Source organism: Phoca vitulina, unplaced genomic scaffold, assembly GCF_004348235.1.
Source record: "Phoca vitulina isolate PV1807 unplaced genomic scaffold, GSC_HSeal_1.0 scaffold2, whole genome shotgun sequence".
Lineage (NCBI taxonomy): Eukaryota > Metazoa > Chordata > Mammalia > Carnivora > Phocidae > Phoca > Phoca vitulina.
In genome coordinates this window covers 25,173,761-25,196,375 of record NW_022589705.1, presented here as the reverse complement: position 1 = coordinate 25,196,375, position 22,615 = coordinate 25,173,761, and the positions used below count along the sequence as shown (strand labels likewise).

The window sequence follows — 22,615 nt, the reverse complement described above, 5'->3', positions numbered from 1 at the left end:
CTTCCACTCTGAGACTTGCCTTTTCACTTTCATTAATGATATCTTTGGTCCAGTTTATTAATTGTTCCCTTTAGTGACTTCTTTAGAAATCTTTGTTTAGCCCAGGTTATTTCATCTTCTAGATTGTTTTTCCCTTCACAGTTAGATCTGCAGTTCACATGAAATTGATTTTTATGATGAGGAGTATGGGTCAGATTTCATTATTTTCCTTTGGGGAAATGTGTTCATATTAAAGTTTGAGAAACACTATTGATTGGGGGAGGGTGGGGAGAGGTGTTACTCATTCTATTAGTTACTGAGAGAGGTGAGAGAGGTGGGTAAAAGATCTGTCACCATAATTATGTTTTGGTTATTTCTACTTTCAGTTTAGTGAATTTTACTTTTAATATTTTGAGACCATGTTATATGGTATTAAAAAAAAAGATTGTTATGTCTTCCTAGTAAATTGAACCTCAATATTATGGAGTGACCTTTCTCTACATTGGTAAGTTTTTTTTCTTACCGTCTGTTTTGCCAGCATTAGCATTCTTTTATTAGTATTTTCAGGACTCTTTTTTTACTTCGGCTGATAATTGTTTTTATGTGGAGAATTTAGTCTGTTTACATTCAATGTCATAATTGATATATTTGGGTTTAATTGTGCCATCTCACTCATTGCTTTCTGCTTATCCCCATCTATTCTGTGTTCCTCTTTCTCTCCTTTCCTGCTTTCTTTGAATTAAATATTATTATTTCATTGTTTACCCTCTGTTAGCTTTTTATACTTTATTTTACTAATTAGAAGTGGTTACTATAAAGATTAAAACCTGAATTATTATAAAAGTTCAATATAAGTTAATTCTTTTGCTTCCTAGACAGTACCTTAGAAACTTTAATTCCATTTACCCTCTCTGTGCTTATGTGCTCTTGTTGTCTGTTTTTATTCTCTCTATATTTTAAATCCTGTAAGACGATTTGTAGTCAGTATTCAGTTGGAGTTATCCACTTAATTACTCTTCCACTATTTTTCATTCCTTCCTGCATCTCTATTCTTCTATCTGGGATCATTTGCCTTGGACCTGAAGAATATCCTTTATTTTGATTAGTGCAGTTCGCTAATGATGAATTTCCTCAGTTTTTTTCAGAAAATTCTTTATTTTACTTTCACTTTTGAAAGATACTTTTCTGGGTATTCAATTCTAGATTAGCATTTCTTTTTTTTTTTTTTTTTCTCAGTCCATTGAAAATATTTCCTTGTCTTTTGGCTTCCATTTATTTCTCTTATAGCTACTCCTTTGAAAACACTGTTTTTCTTCCACTAGCCATTTTTAAGACATTTTTTTGTCTTTGTTTACCATCAATTTTAGAATGCTTTGCTTAGGTGTGATTATAATTGTATTTATTCTTTTGGCTGTTGTAATACTTGAATCTTGATTTCTTTCATCAGTTTTGGAATATTCTCAATTATTATCTTTATAGATACTGCTTTTGTCTCATTCTTACTTTCCTCTCTGTCTGGTACTCCAATTACAGACATGTTAGTCTTTTTCATTGTGTCTCATATTCTTTTATGCTTTGCATTATGTGTGTATGTGGGAGGGGGTGTTGGGTGTGACTGTGCTTTATTCTGAGTATTTTCCAGATCTGTATTCTCTCTTCAGTCATTTCTACTATATTATTAAATATATCCATTGAGTTCTCACTTTTGAATACTATATTTTTCAGTTTGAGAATTTTCATTTGGTTCTTTTATATAGTTTCTAGTTCTCTGCAGAAATTTTTAGTCTTGTCATTTTTCTTTGAATATATCAACATAGGTATTTTAAATAAAGTTGATAACTTCCATTATCTGTATTCCTTGGGGGCTGTTTCCTATGGGCTAATGTTTGAGATTTTGACCATATTGTCTTGTTTTCTTATTTTATTATATGGCAAACATTGTATATTAAAAATTACAGATAACTTGAGACCCAAACTGATGTTATCTTCCTCTAAAACAGATTTATGTTTGCTTCAGGCAGATGATTTGTAGTAGTTCCAAATCGCTTAATTCAATCAGGGATTAAGATGATTTGAAGCTGGACTTCAGTCCCTGTAAGAGCCAGTCTGTTTCCTATTCATTCTTAGTCCTAGAATATGGTCCTTCTAAGTCAGGCTTGGAGGGGAGGGTTGCGGGTACCTCTTCCTTCTTGGCATTCCCCAAGCTTTAATGCTTATTAGAAAAACAATGCTTAGGTTCTCAGTATCTGAATTGCTTCTTCTGGAATTAGTCACTGCCCTCTCTGGAATTACCTTCTCTAGAATATCTGGCCTTAATTCTTTGCTGCCTTGTTAGTTCTCTGATGTTTTCAAACAAATGTGGGTATTTTCCCAGTGTTTTTTCAGTTCTCAGCAGGAAGGATGGTTAGAATTATTTTGTCTGCCATTTCTAGAAGTGGAATTCCCCATAATATATATATAGTATCTGCTAATTTTAAAGCTTTATCTCCAACATTTGTATAGCATTTAGTAGTTTACAAAGTTCTTTTGTATACGTTTTCTCATTTAATAAAGAAGGTATTAGTATCCCTTTATACAGATGAGAAAAATTTCTCAAAAGCAGGCATATGACTCAAGTTCACATCAGCCCAATGACTGAACCAGTGCTCAAATTTAAATCTTCTAATAATTCTCAAGTCTAGTTTTTATTCTACCATACCCCAGGTGTGAACTTTTATGTTTTACTGTTTATTGTTCTTATCAAAGAAGAATGTATATTGTTCTTATCAAAGAAGAATGTAAATTTATGATTTTACTTTGTTTTGTTTAAAAATGTGATTCAGCATGATCCCACCTTTCCACTGATAGATTCAAGTTCTCAGAACCAGATTAGAAAACGCATCGTACTTGAAAAGTTGAGTAAAGTGTAAGTATGTAATTGTCATTCCACTTTACGATATTTAAAATTAACCTGGTATTTGTGGGTTCATAATTTATATTAATTTTTATCCTTGAGTTTTGAACAGTTTGAAAAATAATGTGAAAAGTTTACATGGATGTCTTTACCTGAGAAATTGAGATTTTTAAGATATCCTGCCAAGGAAATATTGAAATTAAGTTTTGTGTAGACGACACAGAAGTGCATAATAAAGAGGAAGGTTGAGATTATGGGAGTAGAAAACTAAACTCTGTCACTTCCACTTAATCAGTGAAGTCAGGGAAAAAAATATCAAAGCTAGACCATTTAAATACTGATTTGTGGTATATGTGTCACATCAGTTTCACATGTGAATGAAACTTTATGAAGTTTTAACGGTCTGTTAACTCACTCTGCATACATATTTATAGAACCATTTCACACTCAGCAACTTAAGAGTTTTTGTTCAAGTCAACTTTGCACTTTAGTTTTAAACTTCACATGGTGGAAATTATTTTTCTTGTAATTAGCCCAGTCATAAATGACATTTAAATATTGTAATCTTGGTTTGTCTTTCAAAGGAAGTTTGAAAATCTTTTTTCCAGAGGTGTGAGGGCTGTCTTGAACTTTTCAATTTCTATTTTCTTTCTTTAGCAGAGAAAATGTAAAGGTGTTTTCAGTCATTGTTTAAGGTCTGCATATGGATTAGGGGCACCTGGCTGGCTCTGTGGGTGGAGCATGCAACTCTTGATCTCACTCAGGGTTGTGAGTTCAAGCCCCATGTTGAGTGTAGAGATTACTTTAAAATTAAAAAAGAAAAAGAAAAAAAGGCTGTACATATGGAGTAGTCTTAATTTTGTAGTAGCAATGATAAGAAAAACCTATCTTCTGGAAGCCTTAATATTTTGAGCAGCCTACTCCTCTAAGTTTTACATTTTAAATAACTATTTAATATTTATTGAGTTCCTCTTATGTTAGGCTCCTCACAGATAATAAATCTGTTATTAGTTTTGCCTTTTATATGGTCCTCATACATAGACATTTGTTTCTGTTTGATATTAGGTTAGAAAACAATAAAAGTCACCATGTGTCTGATTCATAAGACAAGATCTCAATCCTTGACTGTGGTTACACAGGTTTTGAAAGTTAGGTTGGATTATTGATACTTGTATGTAATCGGTAGATAGGGATTTATCTGAAAATAGTTTTCTAGACTTTCTAGTACTTTAGAAAGTACCCAGTTTTAAATTTAAGACCCCATAGTTATACTGTTGAAGGAATTCTGTTTTTTTCTGGGTTTTGGCTGCAACAGAAGATGCCAGAAGTTGCCATGCGAGAAAACCGAATTATTGATAATAGCTCAAGATCTAAATTTGAGAAAAGGTGGAATAACTTACAGAAACACAAAGAACACTAAAACCAAAATAATTATTGACATAGAGGGTTTTTTCGGTTATTTATGAAAGCAGTTCAGTTTTTTCTCATTATAAAAGTAAGACTTTAAAAAAAATAACAAAAGTAAGACCTTTTTTGGTTTCTCATTGGAACAAACCAGTTGTAAACAGACTTTTTTTTTAGATATGGAAGAAAATGAAGTATGTACTGGGTATTAGATGATATTAAGGAATTGTTAATTTGGTTAGGTATGATCATTTTATTGCGATTATGTAAGAAAATGCTCTTGTATTTAGAGATAAGTATTTAGGGGCCAAATGACATGATGTCAGGGATTTACTCTAAAAGAGTACTGGCAAAAAAAAAAGGAAGGAAAAAATGAAATAAATGTAACAAAATACTGGGAGGTTGAATCTGGGAGTAGGTATATGGGGTTATTGTTATTCTCTGTGTTTTGAAATATATCTGAAACTTTATAATAAGTTTTAAAAAAAGTAATGCATGCTTATTATAGAAGATTTAGGCAGCACAAAATGGTTTAAAGAAGGAAGTGAAGATCACCTGTAATCCCACTGAATAGTAACTACTATTAATATTTTGATGTTTATCCCTGACACATACATAATATATATGGTGTGTGTATATTCATTCCCTTTGGTTCTCCCTGTTATAGTATAAACTTGGGAGGAATGAAACATATTTGAAATATACTGTCTATCATATATAATGTCATATATTAAGTTTTTATAAAAATGGGACAATACTACATATGCATTTTTCACTTAACACTTAAACTGTATCTTTCCACATTAAAAATTTATAGATTCACATTATCATTTTAAAGGTTTTATTATATTCCACAGTATGTTTATATCATAATTTATTTAACAAATGACCTATTGGTGGACATTTGTTTCCATTTTTCACTACTAAAAATGGTTTTTGCAATAAGCATCTTTTTTATGTTTATCTGATTATTTCTTTAGGATAAATTTTTTTCATGGTAAAACTGTTGGATCAAAGAATATCCACATTTAAAATGTTAACATATATTGTCAGATTGCTCTCTTTTAGAAATGTATCAGTTTCTACTCCCACCATAAGGATTTCATAAGGAGAAATAGATCACACTCCTAAATTGGACCATTTGGGGGGTCCAGTTCCTCTAGCCTTGTGTTCTTTCCGTTTAGTCTAATATTTGAAAGTAAAGGTAAGAAAAACAAGTACAAGAATATAGATAGCAGCCAAAATAATATTTTTCAGTGCCTCACACTGTAGCATAGACTACAAAGTGGAGTGCATGGTTATGAAATGTATCCTGATGAGTTCCCACCAGTCAGAAACTAGCTTACCTGCCTCTACCTAAGTGCCATTATTACCTATGGAAAATCCAGACTTAGGCAAGATTCAGAGAATATATCTATATAATTAAATTATATTTTAAAAGAAGTCTAATTTTTTATTTTCAGAGTGCCTGGACTTGTGGGGCCTCTTCAGATCACATTAGGAGATATTTATGCACAACTGAAAAATCTCATCCGAACTTTCAGGTTGGTGTTAATAATGAAATTTTCCATCTCAGTTATTTTGACTTCCTGTGATTGCCTTGCAGAATCCATAGAAAGACTGTGTTACCTAATGATCTATCACAGCCACTAACTCAGGAAATGAATGGGTAAACCCTGGCATGCTGCCATGGCCAACTGCTCCATCCTAGGAAATCCTGAGGGGGCTGGACTAATCAAAAGCATAGCTCCTGGCTGGATTTGCCCACACTCTTGTTGAACAAACTTGGATAAACTTGTCCCAAGAGAAACCAATAACTCAAGAGACAAGAGTTTGGAAAAGAGAAAGGGAAAGATTTATTTTGGGTGCCAGCAGCCAGGAGAGGTGGCAGACCTTAACAACCAGTCTCTCCACCCGCAAGACGGACACCTAGAGTTTTATAAGGAGAGGTTTAGGAGGGTCCGTGCAAGAGAGCAGGCAGGGAGCACATGATCATGGGTCAGGGTCAGTATGTGGTCAGCCCATGATCGTGGGCAGGGAAGGACACATGTGGGATGTAGTCTTCTAGGCATTCCTTTGCTATCAGGGCATTTCTGGTCAGGCAGTTTGGATGTTCTGGGGTATTGCAAAACAGCTTCATCAATGCCTCAAAGTACAATAAGAAATAAGCACATGGGTTTTAATTAAAACAAGAGTTATGTTAAACAGTCTTGTCTAGTTCTGATTTTAACTGTTGGGGCTTTCAACAAAGACATGAAAAAAGTGACTTACCTTCAGTGTCTTAGATCTAAGAATAGTGTTCTATTGTCTCCTCCACTAATCATCTTTTATTTTTTTTTTTAAAGATTTTATTTATTTATTTGAGAGAGAGAATGAGATAGAGCATGAGAGGGGGGAAGGTCAGAGGGAAAAGCAGACTCCCTGCTCAGCAGGGAGCCCGATGGGGGACTCGATCCCGGGACTCCAGGATCATGACCTGAGCCGAAGGCAGTCGCTTAACCAACTGAGCCACCCAGGCACCCCAATCATCTTTTATTAAATGCAGCATCTTCTTTGCTCAAACGTTGATATAGTTAGTTTTGGATTGTTTATTGCCTAAAATTAAGAAGGAAAATGATGTCTGAGACACAAAGGTGATTAGCCAGTAACATATTGAATCTTAGTGAATTAGTAGATACAGATCAGATGACCAGCACTGTGCTGCTACACCCGATGGGCAATGCAAAAGAAGCATTATGCCTACCCTCAAGGAAGAACTCTCCTGTTAGAAAATAATTTGAACACAGTGAACAGTACACAACAGTGGGTAATTTAATACTGAATTGTGTGGAATGGATTTGAAGTGATAAGAAGTATAAAGAAAGGAAGAAAAGAGAGTATCAATTGTGAAACAGAGCAGTTGGGATTTTTCTAAAATTGTCAAGGTGAAAATATTCATCTGGGCTAAGACTGTGTTCTGTACCAAGAAGCATAAGGATAGGCCTCTAAATACTGTATCGGTAGAGGTGCACCAAACACACATTTTGGCCAAATGCCAGTGACCAAATATTAAAATCATTACTTGCCTGTGGCTAAAACTAGATAGCACCAACATCGAACAAACTTCTAAATTGGAAGAATCATTTCATCCAATAAATAATCAGTATGGTTTATTGTTATCTACTGTAGTAATAATGTTTTAAAAGTTTAAAATTACAGTACAAAAATAATTTCTTGACATTGTTAGCTGTTAGATTTCTCTTGTAGTCACTGTACTATATATCAGTAATACCAAATAGCCATTCACTTTAAACTAACACATTTAAAAACATCACTAACCTTTTTGTATGCCACAAAGTGATTCAGGAAACTGTTTTTCAATAAGGTATGTACTAGAGGAATCTGGGATTCATAGTTTAGGCAAATCTCAAAAAACTTCATCCTCTGAAAAGGATCATTTGTACCACTTTATGTTTAAATATTTGGCCTTTGTAGATTCAAGACTATAGGCGTTGTTTTAAGACATTCTTGTAGAGTCTTTTGTTGTGAAGTTTGACTAAGCAGAATGTGTTAGGGGTACCTCAATTTATTCTTAACAGTTTTGTCTTAACATTTTTATTATTTTGATTAGAGATTGTATTGAGATTATTGCATATGTATTTACATAATTTAGATATTTTTTCAACTCATGATATTTTGAAGTGGCATTGTGTTAAATTCATCATCACAGGATTCTAAGAATTCCCCAGTAGGCCATTTTCTTGAAGATTTATAACTTAAATGGCAGTAAATAAGTAAAATTTAAATGTAGCTCTTAAAGCTCTTAAAGAACAAAAATTCAGGGGCGCCTAGGTGGCTCAGTCGTTAGGCATCTGCCTTTGGCTCAGGTCATGATCCCAGGGGCCTGGGATGGAGCCCCGCATCTGGCTCCCTGCTCAGCAGGAAGCCTGCTTCTCCCTCTCCCACTCCCCCTGCTTGTGTTCCCTCTCTCACTGTGTCTCTCTCTGTCAAATAAATAAAATCTTTAAAAAAAAAAAAAATTCAATCAAGTCAGTTTTTAAAGATCTAATTGACTTCACTTAGTGGTTAATGAATTAGACAGCATTTCATCTAACAAATGGAAGGATGCTCAGAGGGGTTGTACAAAATAGAAGGCATTTGTAGGCAGAAATGGGGCAGGACAAGGAAGTTATTAGAAAAAATAAAAGAAAGGATTGTTTCAGGCAAGGTCACCTTCCCTTAGAGGGAAAGGCAGGGGGTCTTATCATACAGATTACCTCCTTAGTGGTAATCAGGAAATTCCAGACTGATGGGTTTAAAACTCCAGATGAAACTACAGTTAGGTTAGGTGTAAAGTCTTGGTGGGTCTTAGCATAAGGGACTCCATTTTGGGGCCTGTTGTTCCTTTTTAACAACAGTTATTTTCTTTAATGTTGTGAATCCTAATATGTAATAGAGTTCTGCAAAGATCGAATTATGATAAAATCTAATCTCTATTATTCTGTCCTAACATTATTTGAATTTATATAAACATTTTTTCCAAGATACAACATTCTCAAGAAAGTAATCTGTTTAATGTATTTACCATTTGTATTAACTGTTGATCTATTTTGCTAAATAATTAAAATTTTTTACTAATTGTTTTATACATAAAATTAATGGTTTTCACAGGCATCATTGATTACTGCAGCATTTTATTTTTCTGACTGACAAAAACATATAAGGACATTTTTACTTTATCTAGAATGTTTAGACTTTAAAGTGAATGTTCAGGTAATAACAGTATATCTGAATGACATGATTGTTCTAATTACTGAGGTTGTTACCCTTATTAGATAACATGGAAACAATGCAACTACAAGATCATTAATCACACACAAATATAAGAAACCTTGATGTTAATTATTTTTTAAATCTTTACTTTTTAGTACCTGCAGGTCAGAGTCTATAGCTTTAATAAAAATTGCTTAAATTGGCTTTGCTGCTGCTTTTTAGGAAAATGTCAGTTACTTAGAGTACAGAATTACCTCTAGTAAAATAACTCATGGGGTCTTCAGATTCTAGTAGGACAACTTCAGCAGGTATGTGACTTATTTGTGGGCTAGGGCTTTCTACACGAAGTCTCTAAAAAAAAATGCCATATTGATGACAGGGACTAGTGTTGAGAGATCTTTTCAGTAGATCCTGGCAATGGAAAAGAGTTGACATAAATAACCATATCCTTCCCTTTGAAATGATAATCAATAATAGGAACTTGTAAAACAGTGATTCTCAAACCAGTTGTGCATCAGAATTACCTGGGGAGCTTTTAACAACTACAGATGCCTGGCTCTACCCCTAGGGATTGAGTTTCATTTGGTTAGGGTTGGGCCCAGACATCAGTATTCTTTAAAAGCCCCCCAGGTGATTCTAATGTGCAGCCAGAGTTGAGAGCCTATTAGAACTTACACATAAAGCAGCTTTTTCAGCTCTTTGAAGAATCTTTCCCCTGTGAATAGAACTGTCCTTTCCACTGAATTGCATCACAGTCATTTATCCAGAATGTTACTTTGATTTACCTGCCATAGTGGTTCCATCAGAAGTTGCTTGGTAAAGATTCACTGTTATCAGAGTTGGGTCAAGATATTTTCTAAATCTGATTTGAATTAAAATTCTGTTTTGACACAAAAAGATCTTGTGTTTTCCCCAGTGCCTGCAGCAGTGGTATAGAGCAGGCACTGAATACGTTTTTTGCTGGATGAGTAAATGAATTCATGAAATCTTAAATTTGGGTCAACTTTGGGAGATTTGAGTATAGTAGAGAAGGAATTTCTTTAAAAAAAGAAAAAGAAAAGGAATTTATTTTTAATTGTTTTTGCCATGTTTTACATGCTTATGTTTTGACCTTTTTTGGTCATGTGCTAGATTCTGTTTGAGTTGCTCCAGACAAAGCAGTGAACAAAACAGACAAAAATCCCTTCTCTCATGGAACTATTCTAATAGAAAGGATATGTAAATATTTAAGAACAGTATATGTATTATCATTATCTGGTGATATGCCCTTTCCCCTTTCTCATTTCATTCTCTTCCCTTTTTCCCCAGAAGCAGGGAAAGGGGTTGGTACTGAGGAGGGGAAGGTAGTTCTGATTTTTCATCTGTGACAGACTGGTCAGGGAAGACCTCATGGAGAAGATGCCATTTATAGAAAGATCTAAAAGTTGGTGAGGGAGCAAGCCATCTTGTTGTCTGTGAAAATATATTAGGTACTGCAGGCCTGGTATATTCATAAAATATTAAGGATGCTAGTGAGGCTGGAGAAATGAGCAGAGGAAAAGGTACAAAAAGATATGGTCAGAGAAGTACAGGGCAGGGAGTGGGTGTGGTATAGATTATATAGGCCTTATAGCTATGGTCATTCTTTCACTTTTACTCCAAGTGTGATGTGAGATGAAGAGCAATTGGTTGATTCTGAACAGAGGAATGATATGATCTCACATACATTTTTAACAACATCACTCTGTTGATTTGAGAATTACAATAGATGGGCAGAGGCAGGAAGACCATTTAGGATGCTGTCTTGGTAATCTAGGCAAGAAATGAAGTGGACCAAGGTGAAAGCAGTAGAGGTAATAAGTAATCAAATTCTCTTTTGAAGATAGTTCCATCAGGATTTAATGACTGTTTGGACATGGGACATGAAGAGAGCCAAGGTTAACCACAAGATTTTTGGCCTAAGTAACTAGATTCTGGAAGGATTGCATAGCCATTTACTGAGATGGACCTATCCGCAGGAGGACCTGGTTTTGGGGGAAGATGAGGAACTCCATTTTGGCTGTACTAAGTTTTGAGATGCCTGTTACATATTCAAGTGGAAATGTCAAGGAGACCATTAGATATAGAAGTCTGGAATTCAAGGAAAGTGTCCAGGCTAGAGATCATAAATATGAGAGCTATCAGCACATAGTTATCTAATATTTAAAGCTATGAGATTGGAGTTATCTAATATTTAAAGCTATGAGCACTAAGGGAATGAGCATATAGAGAGGAAATGAGAGAACCAAGGGTAGAGGCCATGGAGTTACCCAAATCAGAAGGTTTGAGAAAAAGTGCCAGTGAGAGGGAGGGAAATCAAGCAGGTGGAAGGCAGGTAAAGAAAGTGCCCCAAGGAGAAAGGAAGTATTAGTTGTCTCAAATATTGCTAATCGATTAAGATGAGGACTGAGAAATGTCCGTTGAATTTGGCAACATGGATGTCTTTTGTACATTTAGTTCTCACAAGAACTCTACGAGGTAGGCAGTACTGTTGTTCCTGTTTTATTGAATTTTTAAAAAGTTTTACAGCTGTTGAATGTGTCCCAAGTATGGCCAAGTGACAGATCTGAGTAACGAACCCATATGTCTGTCACAATTTTTAACCACTATAGTGTACTTTATATCATCTGGACTTTTTAGAATCTTGTAAAACATTTTTAACTATGGGAAAAATTCAGATTAATGTAATAAAGATATACATGTTCTCTACTCAGAATTAATAGATATTTTGCAATATTTGATCCAGATATATTTTTTAAATTAAAATATTAAAGTTTAAGTCACTCATTTAGAAAAAAATTAATTGAATGCCTACCTTGTCTGGGTGTTTGGAATAAATAGGTGAAGAGAAAGGACTTAAGATGGCAGAGTACTAGAGGGCCCTATGCTTTCCTCATCCCTTGAACACAGTTAGATAAATATCAGATCATTCTGAACACCCAAGAAATTGATCTGAAATAAATAGGTGAAGAACGTATAGATTCCTGCCACAAGCCAAAAAAACAAACAAACAGATAATAAACAATAACTATATGTTAGAAGGTGATAGTAGATGGGTGCCTGGGTGGCACAGTCAGTTGAGTGTCAACTCTTGGTCTCAGCTCAGGTCTGATCTCAGCCTTGTGGGATGGAGCCCCACATTGGGCTCCAGCCGCGCATTGGTCTCTGCACTCAGCCTGGAGTCTGCTTGTGTTTCTCTTTCCCTCTCCCCCTCCCCTCCCACACTCTTTCTGAAATAAATAAAATAAATCTTAAAAAAAAAAAAAAAAAGGTGATAACTGGAATAGGAGAAGAAAGAAAAATATATAGCTGGATAAGGGAGTCAGGAATCTGGGGCTGGGAAGTGGAAAGAAGTTTCACTTTTTTTCTTTTTTTAAGATTTACTTGAGAGAGAGAAGTGGTGCACGTTTGAGCAGAGGGAAAGAGAGAATCTCGAGCAGACTTCCCACTGAGCATAGAGCCCCACACAGGGCTCGATCTCACCACCCTAAGGTCATGACCTGAGCCAAAATCAAGAATTGGACGCTTAACCGATTAAGCCACCCAGGCGCCCCTAGAAGTTTCACTTTTTAATATGGTGGTCCAGATAGGCCTTATTGTGAAGGTGACAAGAAAACTTAACCTGGGGAAGATAGTTTCAGGCAATGGAATAGCCAATGCAAAGGCCCTGACGTGAATTCCCCTTTGTTCTCTTTCCCAGTCCATTCTCCTTTCCTCGCCCAGAAGCAGCTGATACTGTGAATTTGATATGTATCTTTCTAGTCTTTGTTTTTATACTTCTCCTCATGTGTATCCAAAAATAATACTGAGTATTGTCTGTTCTTGAGTTATATAAATAATGTGATACCGTACTTGCTGTCTTTCATTCAAATTATGATGAGCAAAATATGTAAGTCTATTTCGTTCATCATTTTGACCTGTTTAGTATTCTGTAAAAATGCCACAACTTATGATTTTTTTCCTATTACAAGCACATTAACTATCTTTATACATATTTCCTTAAACATAAGTGAGAGTTTGTTTAGGGCTTATATCTAGAAGTGAAATAATTGAGCTATTCATATGCATTTCAGCTTTATTAGATACTGCCAAATTGTTTGATTGCTCACATCAACAAGTGTGTTAAAAATACCATTTCTTCATATTCTCACCAGCCTTTAGTATTATCAGTATTTTATTTTTGCCAGTGTGGTGGAGTGAATTATTGCTTTTATATTAGTTTTCTAGATTACTAGTGAAATTAAACTCTTGTTCAAATGTTTACTGACAATTCAACTTTCCTTCTCTGTAAATTGCCTGCTTATATCCTTTGTCTCTTTGTTTATTGGCTGGGGTTTTTTTAAGACTATATATTTTTTTTTAAGATTTTTTTAAAATTTATTTTTATTTATTTGACACAGAGAGAGAGCACAAGCAGGGGGAGCAGCAGGCAGGCAGAGGGAGAGGGAGAAGCAGGCTCCCTGCTGAGCAAGGAGCCCGGTGCAGGCTCGATCCCAGGACCCTGGGATCATGACCTGAGCCGAAGGCAGCCGCTTAACGACTGAGCCACCTAGGTGCCCCAAGACTATATTTTAAGAGCAGTTTTAAATTCATAGCAAAATTGAGAAAAAGGTACAGAGATTCCCTATAATACTCCTTGCCCCCACATATGCATAGCCTCCCCCATTAGCCACCTTCCAACCGGGCTTACACATTTGCTGCAGTTGATGAACCTACATTGACAACATCATTGTCACCCAGAGTCCACAGTTTACATTAGAGTTCACTCTTGGTATTATATAATCTGTGGGCTTGGATGAGTGTATGACATGTACCTATCATTATAGTATCATACAGTATTTTCACTGCCCTAAAGCACCTCTGTGCTCCACCTGTTTGTCTACTCCCCCACCACCACCCCCATTCCACAACCCCTGGCAACCACTGATCTTTTTACTATCTCCATAGTTTTACCTTTTCCCAAATGTCATATAGGTGGAATTATACAGTATGTACCCTTTTCAGACTGTCTTCTTTCACTTAAGTAATATGCATATAAAGTACCTCCGTTGGGACGCCTGGGTGGCTCAATTGGTTAAACATCTGCCTTCAGCTCAGGTCATGATCCCAGGATCCTGGGATCAAGTGCTGCATCGGGCTCCTTGCTGAGCAGGGAGCCTGCTTTTCCCTCTGCCTGCCGTTCCTCCTGCTTGTGCACACTCTCTCTCTGACAAATAAATAAAAATCTTTAAAAAAAATAAATAGGGACGCCTGGGTGGCTCATCAGTTAAGTGGCCGCCGTCGGCTCAGGTCATGATCCCAGGATCCTGGGATTGAGTCCCGCATCAGGCTCCTTGCTATGCAGGGAGCCTACTTCTCCCTCTGCCTCTGCCACTCCCCCTGCTTATGCTTATTCTCTGTGTCTCTCTCCCTCTCTCTCTGACAAATAAATAAATAAAATCTAATAAATAAATAAGTACCTCCACATCTTTTGGCAGTTTGATAGCACAAAGCTTTGGGGCTGAATAATGATCCATTATCTGGATGTACCACAGCTTATTTTTCCATTCACCTACTGAGGGCCGTTTTGGTTGCTTCCACGTTTTGGAAGTTGTAAATAGAGCTGCTATAAACATCTGTGCGCAGGTTTTTTATAGTCATAAGTTGTTGACTCCTTTGGATAAATACCAAGGAACATGATTGCTGATCAGATGGTGGAATATGTTTAGTTTTGTAAGAAAGCACCAAACTCTTCCAAAGTTGCTGTACCATTCTGTATTCCCATCAGCACTGAATGAGAGTTCCTGTTGCTCCACATCCTTGCTACAGAGCCAAACATTTGACCATGTGATGATGATGTCAGTGTAGGTTTATCAGTTGTAGCAAATGTATGACTCTTGTGGATGGATTTTGATTCAGCATTTGATTTTGTCAATGTTTGGGATTTTGGCCATTGTGATTGGTGTATAGTAGTATCTCATTTTCATTTTAAATTGCAGTTCCGTTATGAGATATGATGTGGAACATCTTTTCATCTGCCTATTTGTCATTTGTTTATCTTTGATGAGATGTCTGTTAAGGTGTTTGGCCCATTTTTTCATTGGGCTGTTTGTTTTCCTGTTGTTAAATTTTAAGTGCTCTTTGTCTGTTTTGGGTAGTGGTCCTTTATCAGATATCATTGGCTGTCTTTTTTTTCTTACTGATTTATATCATTTTTTTTATTTAGAGCAGTTTTTCCAAATGGTTTCTGAGAAACTAAGTTGACTACAATGTATTTTGTTGTCATCAACTGCTAAGTGATAGAATTAATTTCTGATATTTTAAAGCTTTTTTTTGTTTTTTTATTTAAATTCAGTTAATTAACATATAATGTATTATTGGTTTAGAGGCAGAGGTCAGTGATTCCTCAGTCTTATATAATACCCAGTGCTCATTATATCACATGCCCTTCTCAATGTCCATCACCCAGTTACCCCACCACTCCCACCCCCTCCCCTCCAGCAACCCTCAGTTTGTTTCCTGTGATTAAGAGTCTCTTATGATTTGTCTCTCTCTTTGATTTTGTCTTGTTTTATTTTTTCCTCCCTTCTTCTATGATCCTCTGTGTTGTTTCTTAAATTCCACATGAGTGAGATCATATAATTGTCTTTCTCTGGTTGACTTATTTCGCTTAGCATAATGCCCTCTAGTTCCCTCCACGTCATTGCAAATGGCAAGATTTCATTTTTTGATGGCTGAGTAGTATTCCCTTGTATATATATATATACCACATCTTCTTTATCCATTCATCTGTCAGGGAACATCTGGGCTCTTTCCATAGTTTGGCTATTGTGGACACTGCTGCTATAAACATTGGGGTGCAGGTGCCCCTTCAGATTATAAAACTTTTTTTGTTAAAGACCTAGCCTTATAATTTGTCAACTTTTATTTCTGTAAATTATGGATTATGACATCCCTTCAGTGCCTGCTGCCGACCTACCACAAGGTAGGAAGGTGCAAAAGATGAATTAAAATCAGAAATTGCTTATTAGCTTGTTAGTTTTAATGAAAAATTTGATTGGGGGAAAATACAGAAGATATGGTTACAGGGAACTGTGTGTGTGTATTTTGATAAACCATGCAATTTAGTTGCCCATATTGTTCCTATATTCCCATCCTGTCTAACAGTAATATTGTTATAAATATATAGAAGTGGGCTGGAACATGTTCTTTTGAGATGGTCATTATCAGGTACTGAAGATCAAGCCACAGTATTATTCTGCTGACTCCTATCAAACAAAAAAAGAATAGAAAATAGTGCTTTTTGACACAAGATGTCATAAATCTGATTTTATCTAAAAATAGATGATTTATGTATTTAAATGTAACAATCCTTTGGTAAACTTTATCTTCCTGTCTTACAGATTAACAAATAGAAATATTATACACAAACCTGCAGAGTGGACCTTAATTGCCGTGGTGTTGCTGTCATTGTAAGTACTCCTTCAGATTTTAATTCTAAATACTAAATAGAATTTTGACTGGGGAAAAACCAAGTTATTCATTGATTTTATAAGCATCTTTGGAAAATGTACCTCTATTTTGTGCCTTACTTTCCTTTCCTATGTGATGAAATAACTTTCATGTAAAGTGATATGCTGGTGTTTTGTTAAGCTTTAATTATTCTCTATTTTTTTTGCCATCTTTTCTTCTGAGGGCCTTTTTCTTCACAAATATTATTTGTTATCTTTTGAAAGAGGAGAACATCTCCATGTGGAATATATATGGAATAGTCCTTTAATTTCATTTTTAACAATGCATTTTTATTAACATTGAATGGGTCTCATTATTTTATAACTCTAGTTTTACCAACATATTTAATGCTATTTCATTTTTTTTCAACATATTTTATCATTCATAGCTTTAGGACTGTTTTAATTTCCAAACTAATATACATCTTTAAAATCAAACAGATATAAAGGAACTAAAGTAGATACTTACTACACAAGCATATATAAAACATTTAATACTCATTCACCTTTTAAGAAATCACTAGTGGTTTCCAAAGCTGTCTTTCAGTAGGGTTAAAACCATCTAGTAAGTGTAGTGTTTTTCAGCTTGAATTGCAAGTCTTCTTTTGAGGACCATTCATTACTGCATTAGTGTTGCTACTTGCTGCTTGTTAGGTCATTGAAGCCCATAGGACACTGAATACTTACTGGACACTCACAGGTCAAGAAGTGTTCCGAGCCAACCTCATAGCATCTCCAACCCTGCTTTCTCTTTCTTTGATATTTCTTCAGTCTGACATGTTACTCTGGCTTCACTGTCCCAAGGAAGGCTGTGCTGGGAGGCATTAGCATAGGCTTCAGTGAGCCGGCATCTGTGTCACCCAGCCAGATACAACTCACATGATTCATTAAACCAGAACACAGAAAATAACTTTACTTGAATGCCCTGATATAAATTTTTTATCACCCATAAGAACAAATCTTTTGTCATTTCTACTATTCAGTGTTCCAGTTGAATTGGTTATTTGTGAAACAGATCTTACTAATTTTTTAGAAAGTTCTTTCCATTTTATGAAATTTGTAAATATTTTGGTCACTAGCAAAAAAAAATATATCAGTATCTCTGCTCACCCACCATATCCTATGCCTGCCAATAAACCCTCATAGATAACTGTTTAACTGTACTTCTGCAATTCATTATACTAAAGAGGAAGTAACTTTTTTGGTTGACAAGTCACAGGCCTGCGCCAAGCAGTAATCTCAGAATCTTGCTTTCTAAGCCAGTAACTGGAAGTATTATCTTAATGAGCAGCTGCTTACTGAGGACACATGTTAGGTCCTACTTTTTTTTGTATCAAACTCTGGGCACATCTTCTCCAAAATGTATAGCAAGGGACAAAAAAAGTATAGAAAATGAAATAATAAAGACTGCCATTAAAATTTCAAATAATTATGCCACACAAAAATAAGCTTCTAGTGTTTGATTTTAATAAAGGTCCCCATGTGGCACAAAATATTGTAAGCTTTGCTAATCCTTTTAGGCACTATTTGACTTCCCTAACTTTGGATATAGTTTAGGGAACCTCTTATTTCAGGGGTCAGTGACCCATAAAAATAGTAACTTAATTGAAGTTAAGAAACAAACTGCACACATCTTATTTGTATTGCATGTTGCACGTTACGTGGTCAGTCTTGAGGTAGCAGTAAACACTGACTGGTTCCTTTTGTCATTCACCTTGAATCCTTTTCTTTCATTATATATTGACCCCTAGCTAGATCTGTCCATCTTTCTCCTGGTCCTTGGTCCTTTTGATACCTGCATAACTAAAATACTGTACAGTTAGGGCTCTTCTGGCTTCTTTTAAAATCATTGGTCATTGTAGACACCAAGTCAGCTGACACTTTCTTGGTTTTTGCCTTTGAAACATTATTTTCTCATAATTCTAACTTTTGCCATTAGCCCTCCTTGCAGGTTATTCCTGATCCCTTCCATTCTGTATTTGTACCTTCTATATGTTCACTAGCTGAATCCCCTTATTCTTTGGTCATCAGCTTCTAAGACTTTGTCTCCTGTCCCAGTATCATTTTATTTATTTCCTCTTTTCTCAGAAAGTCCCCTTTAGCTTTTCATATTTCTTCCCCCAAAGAATCTCTGGCTCAACTCATAAGCCCCTTCTTTCTCAGCCTTGTCCTTTTATTATCCTTTTAGAGTAAATATTACTTTATGAGATGGGGATAAAATTAAAATACTTAGTGAAATACTAATCCCATTGACTTCTCTAAAGTATAATTATACTTCATATTTGCACTCCTCTTTCTGCCCACTTTGAGTTCACAATTACTTTTTGGGAAAGGCATTTTGTCATTGGGGGAAGAAAAAGCAGGCTTGAGGGCAAGCATTGGCTAAAGAATCTTAAACACGGTGAAAAATGTGGAGACTTTAGACACCCAAAGAGACATGCACATAAAAGGAGAAAGGAAGTAACATACTCACATGTATTTGTGGAGCAATAACCGCACTACTCAGCCTTTTAATTTATTGCCACTAAGATTGAACATAGGCTAAATGGGATTATCTTTTTTTTTAAATAATTATTCTATGATTTGGAAAACCTTTGCATCTACTCTCAAATTTCCAGTGGAATTTTTTTAGCCATTACTTGCAGATGTTTCTGGAATTCATGTTAAAAGTGAACTTCTTATAAATCTTTATAGCTAGGAAAAAGATTCTGAATGGCAGTGATAAGTCACTGAAGATGAGTATAATAAGATAATATGTTCAGTATTATATAACAATAGTACTATTCTTTGTATATGAACATTGCAAGGTTTTGTTATTAGCACTTGTTTAATGTATGAAAGCTGTATCAAAATTCGTCTTGAGAACTACTTAGAAAATATACATTTTATTAGCATTTTTGCTGTACTGGCTCCAGTCTAACACTTGTTGGAGGGGAAAAAAATCAGTATTTTGAGAAAAACACAGTAGTCCAGAAGAATGAAAGAGGGCTGATTCTTGAACTTTCACATCTGTACTCTTAATAGTAAATAAGGTGTTTCGGTAGCAAATCATCTTTTCCTCGTAACTTCCCTTGCAGTTTCACAGATGTATTAACATTAGAAAAATTTAAACCACAATGTGTAATCTGTCAGTGTATACTGATGGGAATTTTATACCCATATAATCTCAGGAAGGAATTGATCAAATCAAATTATACACTTCATCTTTGCACACCCCATGAAATACACTTATATGTAAAAATACATCATGATCTATTCCCATTTCATTTAGATTTCTCCATATGACTTGAACGGCCAATATGACTGCAACGTTTATGGATATTTATACTTTGTACTCACACCTTAAATAGCTGTCAAGAGCACACAGAAAAAGACCTTTTAAATCAGAGCTTAAACAGTATACATTTATTTAACAGTGAAGGAATTAATTTCCCTTTAGTCCCTTCATGTTTATTTAATAAATGTTAAAATTAGCAAAGATTCTGAAGTACTCCTTACATAGAACATCTGTAATACTGATAATTGACCCAGTATTGTTTTGTTTTGTTTTAAAGATTTTATTTATTTATTTGAGAGAGAGAAAACAAGCAGGGGGAGGGGTAGAGGGAGAGGGAGAAGCAAACTCCCCGCTGATCAGGGAACCCGACACAGGGCTCAGTCCCAGGACCCCGAGATTATGACCTGAGCTGAAGGCAGACGTTTAACCAACTGAGCCACCCAGGTGCCCCTTTTTTTGTTTTTTAATAACTCATTAGAAATGCAGTAAAGTAGCCTGGTAATTGGTGTTACTGCTTAAGCACTTGCTTATAGTAATTTTTTAGCTTAGTTGAACTTTATCAGACTTTACTCTTACATACTATATGTTGAAATAATACAGAGTTGAATCTGATTTTCCCACAAAGTAATGCTCTAATACTAGGCTCTTTCCATAGTCTTGATGCATGATTTTTTATAAAGATGTGTATAAATATAGAGACAGTCTGCTATAAATATTTTAGTGCCTGTATACTCTATTGTGTAAGGCTAGTTAATGTATTTATATAATTTTGATGTGTTTATATACCAAATTAGCAAGCATAATAATTAAAGTACATTTTGTGATGCCTCCTCATAATGTATCATATTTGTTTTTATATTCCTCATAATTCTCATCCTACTCCTAGTACAGGAAAAACAGAAACTGTAGAATCAATTTTCATCACGGTCTCGGTACTCAGTATAGTTTCTTTGAGAATATTTTGACTGGTATTCTGAGAAGATTTTATAGCCATAGGACACCCCCATCAGCTTGATCCCTTTTCTCCTTTTCCTCTTCCCTTTGTTCTTAGTCTTCCCAGTCTTCTTTGAGCTCTCATTATACGTCACCCTGTAACACAAGAGGGAACTATGTTGACCGAAAGCTGAGAAATCTAGAGAAAGGTCCAGACTAGCAGCCAAAGAGAAACCATATAGAGGGCTATGGAGAATTAGATTAACTGGCCTAATTTACTTTATGCACAGCCCACATGCCAGAAATGGGAATCCATTTCCTCACTGACTTTTCATATTTAAAATGTAACTTTTCCACCCAAGCTAACCTTTGTAAACAGCCACTACTTTGTATTATGACAATCTCTGGTTAATTGTAGCATAGGAGTTGAGTGTCTTTTAGTAGGTAGCCAGAGAGAGGGGTAAGTGTTGTTCTATGGGCATGATTTGATTATCTAATGAAGGAGATGAATACTTTGTATTACTTAGAGAAGGTACAGAGTGACTTGTGGTAGTTTAACATGGATACATGCTATTCCTAGTTTTATGCCCTTGATGTTCTCTAATGGAAAGCTTTCAAGATCATCTCCAAAAATGTCTGCTTTCATTTTATTTATCTGAACTGTCTGTTTCCAGTGAACTGTGGCCCACTTCCTAGGCAGAGACCATGCAATAGTTTATTCCCCCTAAAAGCTTTCAGTATTCCATTGTTTAGGGAAGAGCATGTTAAGTCCTGAGAAATGGTATTTAAACAAGCTCAACTTGACCATGATCACTAAACAAAAGCCGTCACTGGATATGGGCAGCCACTTTAGGTAACCATCATACAGATAGACACTCAAGAGAGTCACTTCCCTAGGGTACCAGGCATGACTAGAAAGATGTAACTAAGGCTTTTTGCCTCGGCAGGTTGTTTTTTTAGCCCACCCATCACTAATTTCCTTAGAGAAGTTTGTGAGCATACCATGAAAAATGAAGAGATGGTTCCTTAGAAATTTATTGGTTTTCGGAAGTATTCTAAGGCCTTCCTTCTAACATTCCCAATTTGGTTCTGAGTAGTTGAGACCATAATGGAAGATCATTGAAATAACTTTTTTATTTTTCCTTATAATTGTGGAATTTTTTATATTTAATTGAATTTTTATTGAGATATAGATTCATATAACATGAAATTCACCATTTTAAAGTGGATCATTCACTGGTTTTTAGTATATTCACTATATTATATAATGGCCATAACTGTCTAATTCCAGAACATTGCCATCACCCCAAAAAGAAACCTCATATCTGTTAGCTTAGTTCCAATTTCCTCTTCTTTCAACCCCCGGCAACCACTAATCTACTTTCTGTCTCTATGGATTTACCTGTTTTGAACATTTCATACAGATGGGATGATATAATATGTGGCCTTTTGTGTCAGGCATCTTTCACTTAACATGTTTTCAAAGTTCATTAATGTTGTAGCACATAACAGTACTTCATTCCTTTTTATGTCTGAGTAATATTCCATTTTATGGATATACCACATTTTATTTATCCATTAATCAGCTGATGGACATTTAGGTTGTTTCTAGTTTTTGGTTATTGTGAACATTTGTGTACAAGTTTTGGTATGAACATGTTTCAGTTCTCTTACATATATACCTGAAAGTAGAGTTACCATCAGATGGTAGCTTCTTTGTTTAATCTTTTGAGGAACTGTTAGCCTGTTTTCCAAGGTGGTTTCACTGTTGTAAATTTCCACTGAGGGCTCCATAGATTAAACTGTAAAGGTCTTCTCTTCTTACCTCATACCCAGTAGTCATTCAGAGGCTTATATTTGCAGTTTTTC

General features: G+C 35.4%; 1 protein-coding gene across 3 annotated transcripts in view; it reads left to right on the top strand.

Moving 5' to 3' along the window:
* The window catches only part of RPAP2 (RNA polymerase II associated protein 2), a 77,604-nt gene that overhangs the window by 26,557 nt on the left and 28,432 nt on the right, over window positions 1-22,615 (top strand). For all 3 annotated transcript variants that reach the window (XM_032423729.1, XM_032423718.1, XM_032423709.1), the window contains 3 exons: window positions 2,802-2,884; window positions 5,740-5,820; window positions 16,429-16,497. In XM_032423729.1, the coding sequence (XP_032279620.1) occupies window positions 2,802-2,884; window positions 5,740-5,820; window positions 16,429-16,497 (233 nt within the window). The remainder of the gene's footprint in view (window positions 1-2,801; window positions 2,885-5,739; window positions 5,821-16,428; window positions 16,498-22,615) is intronic.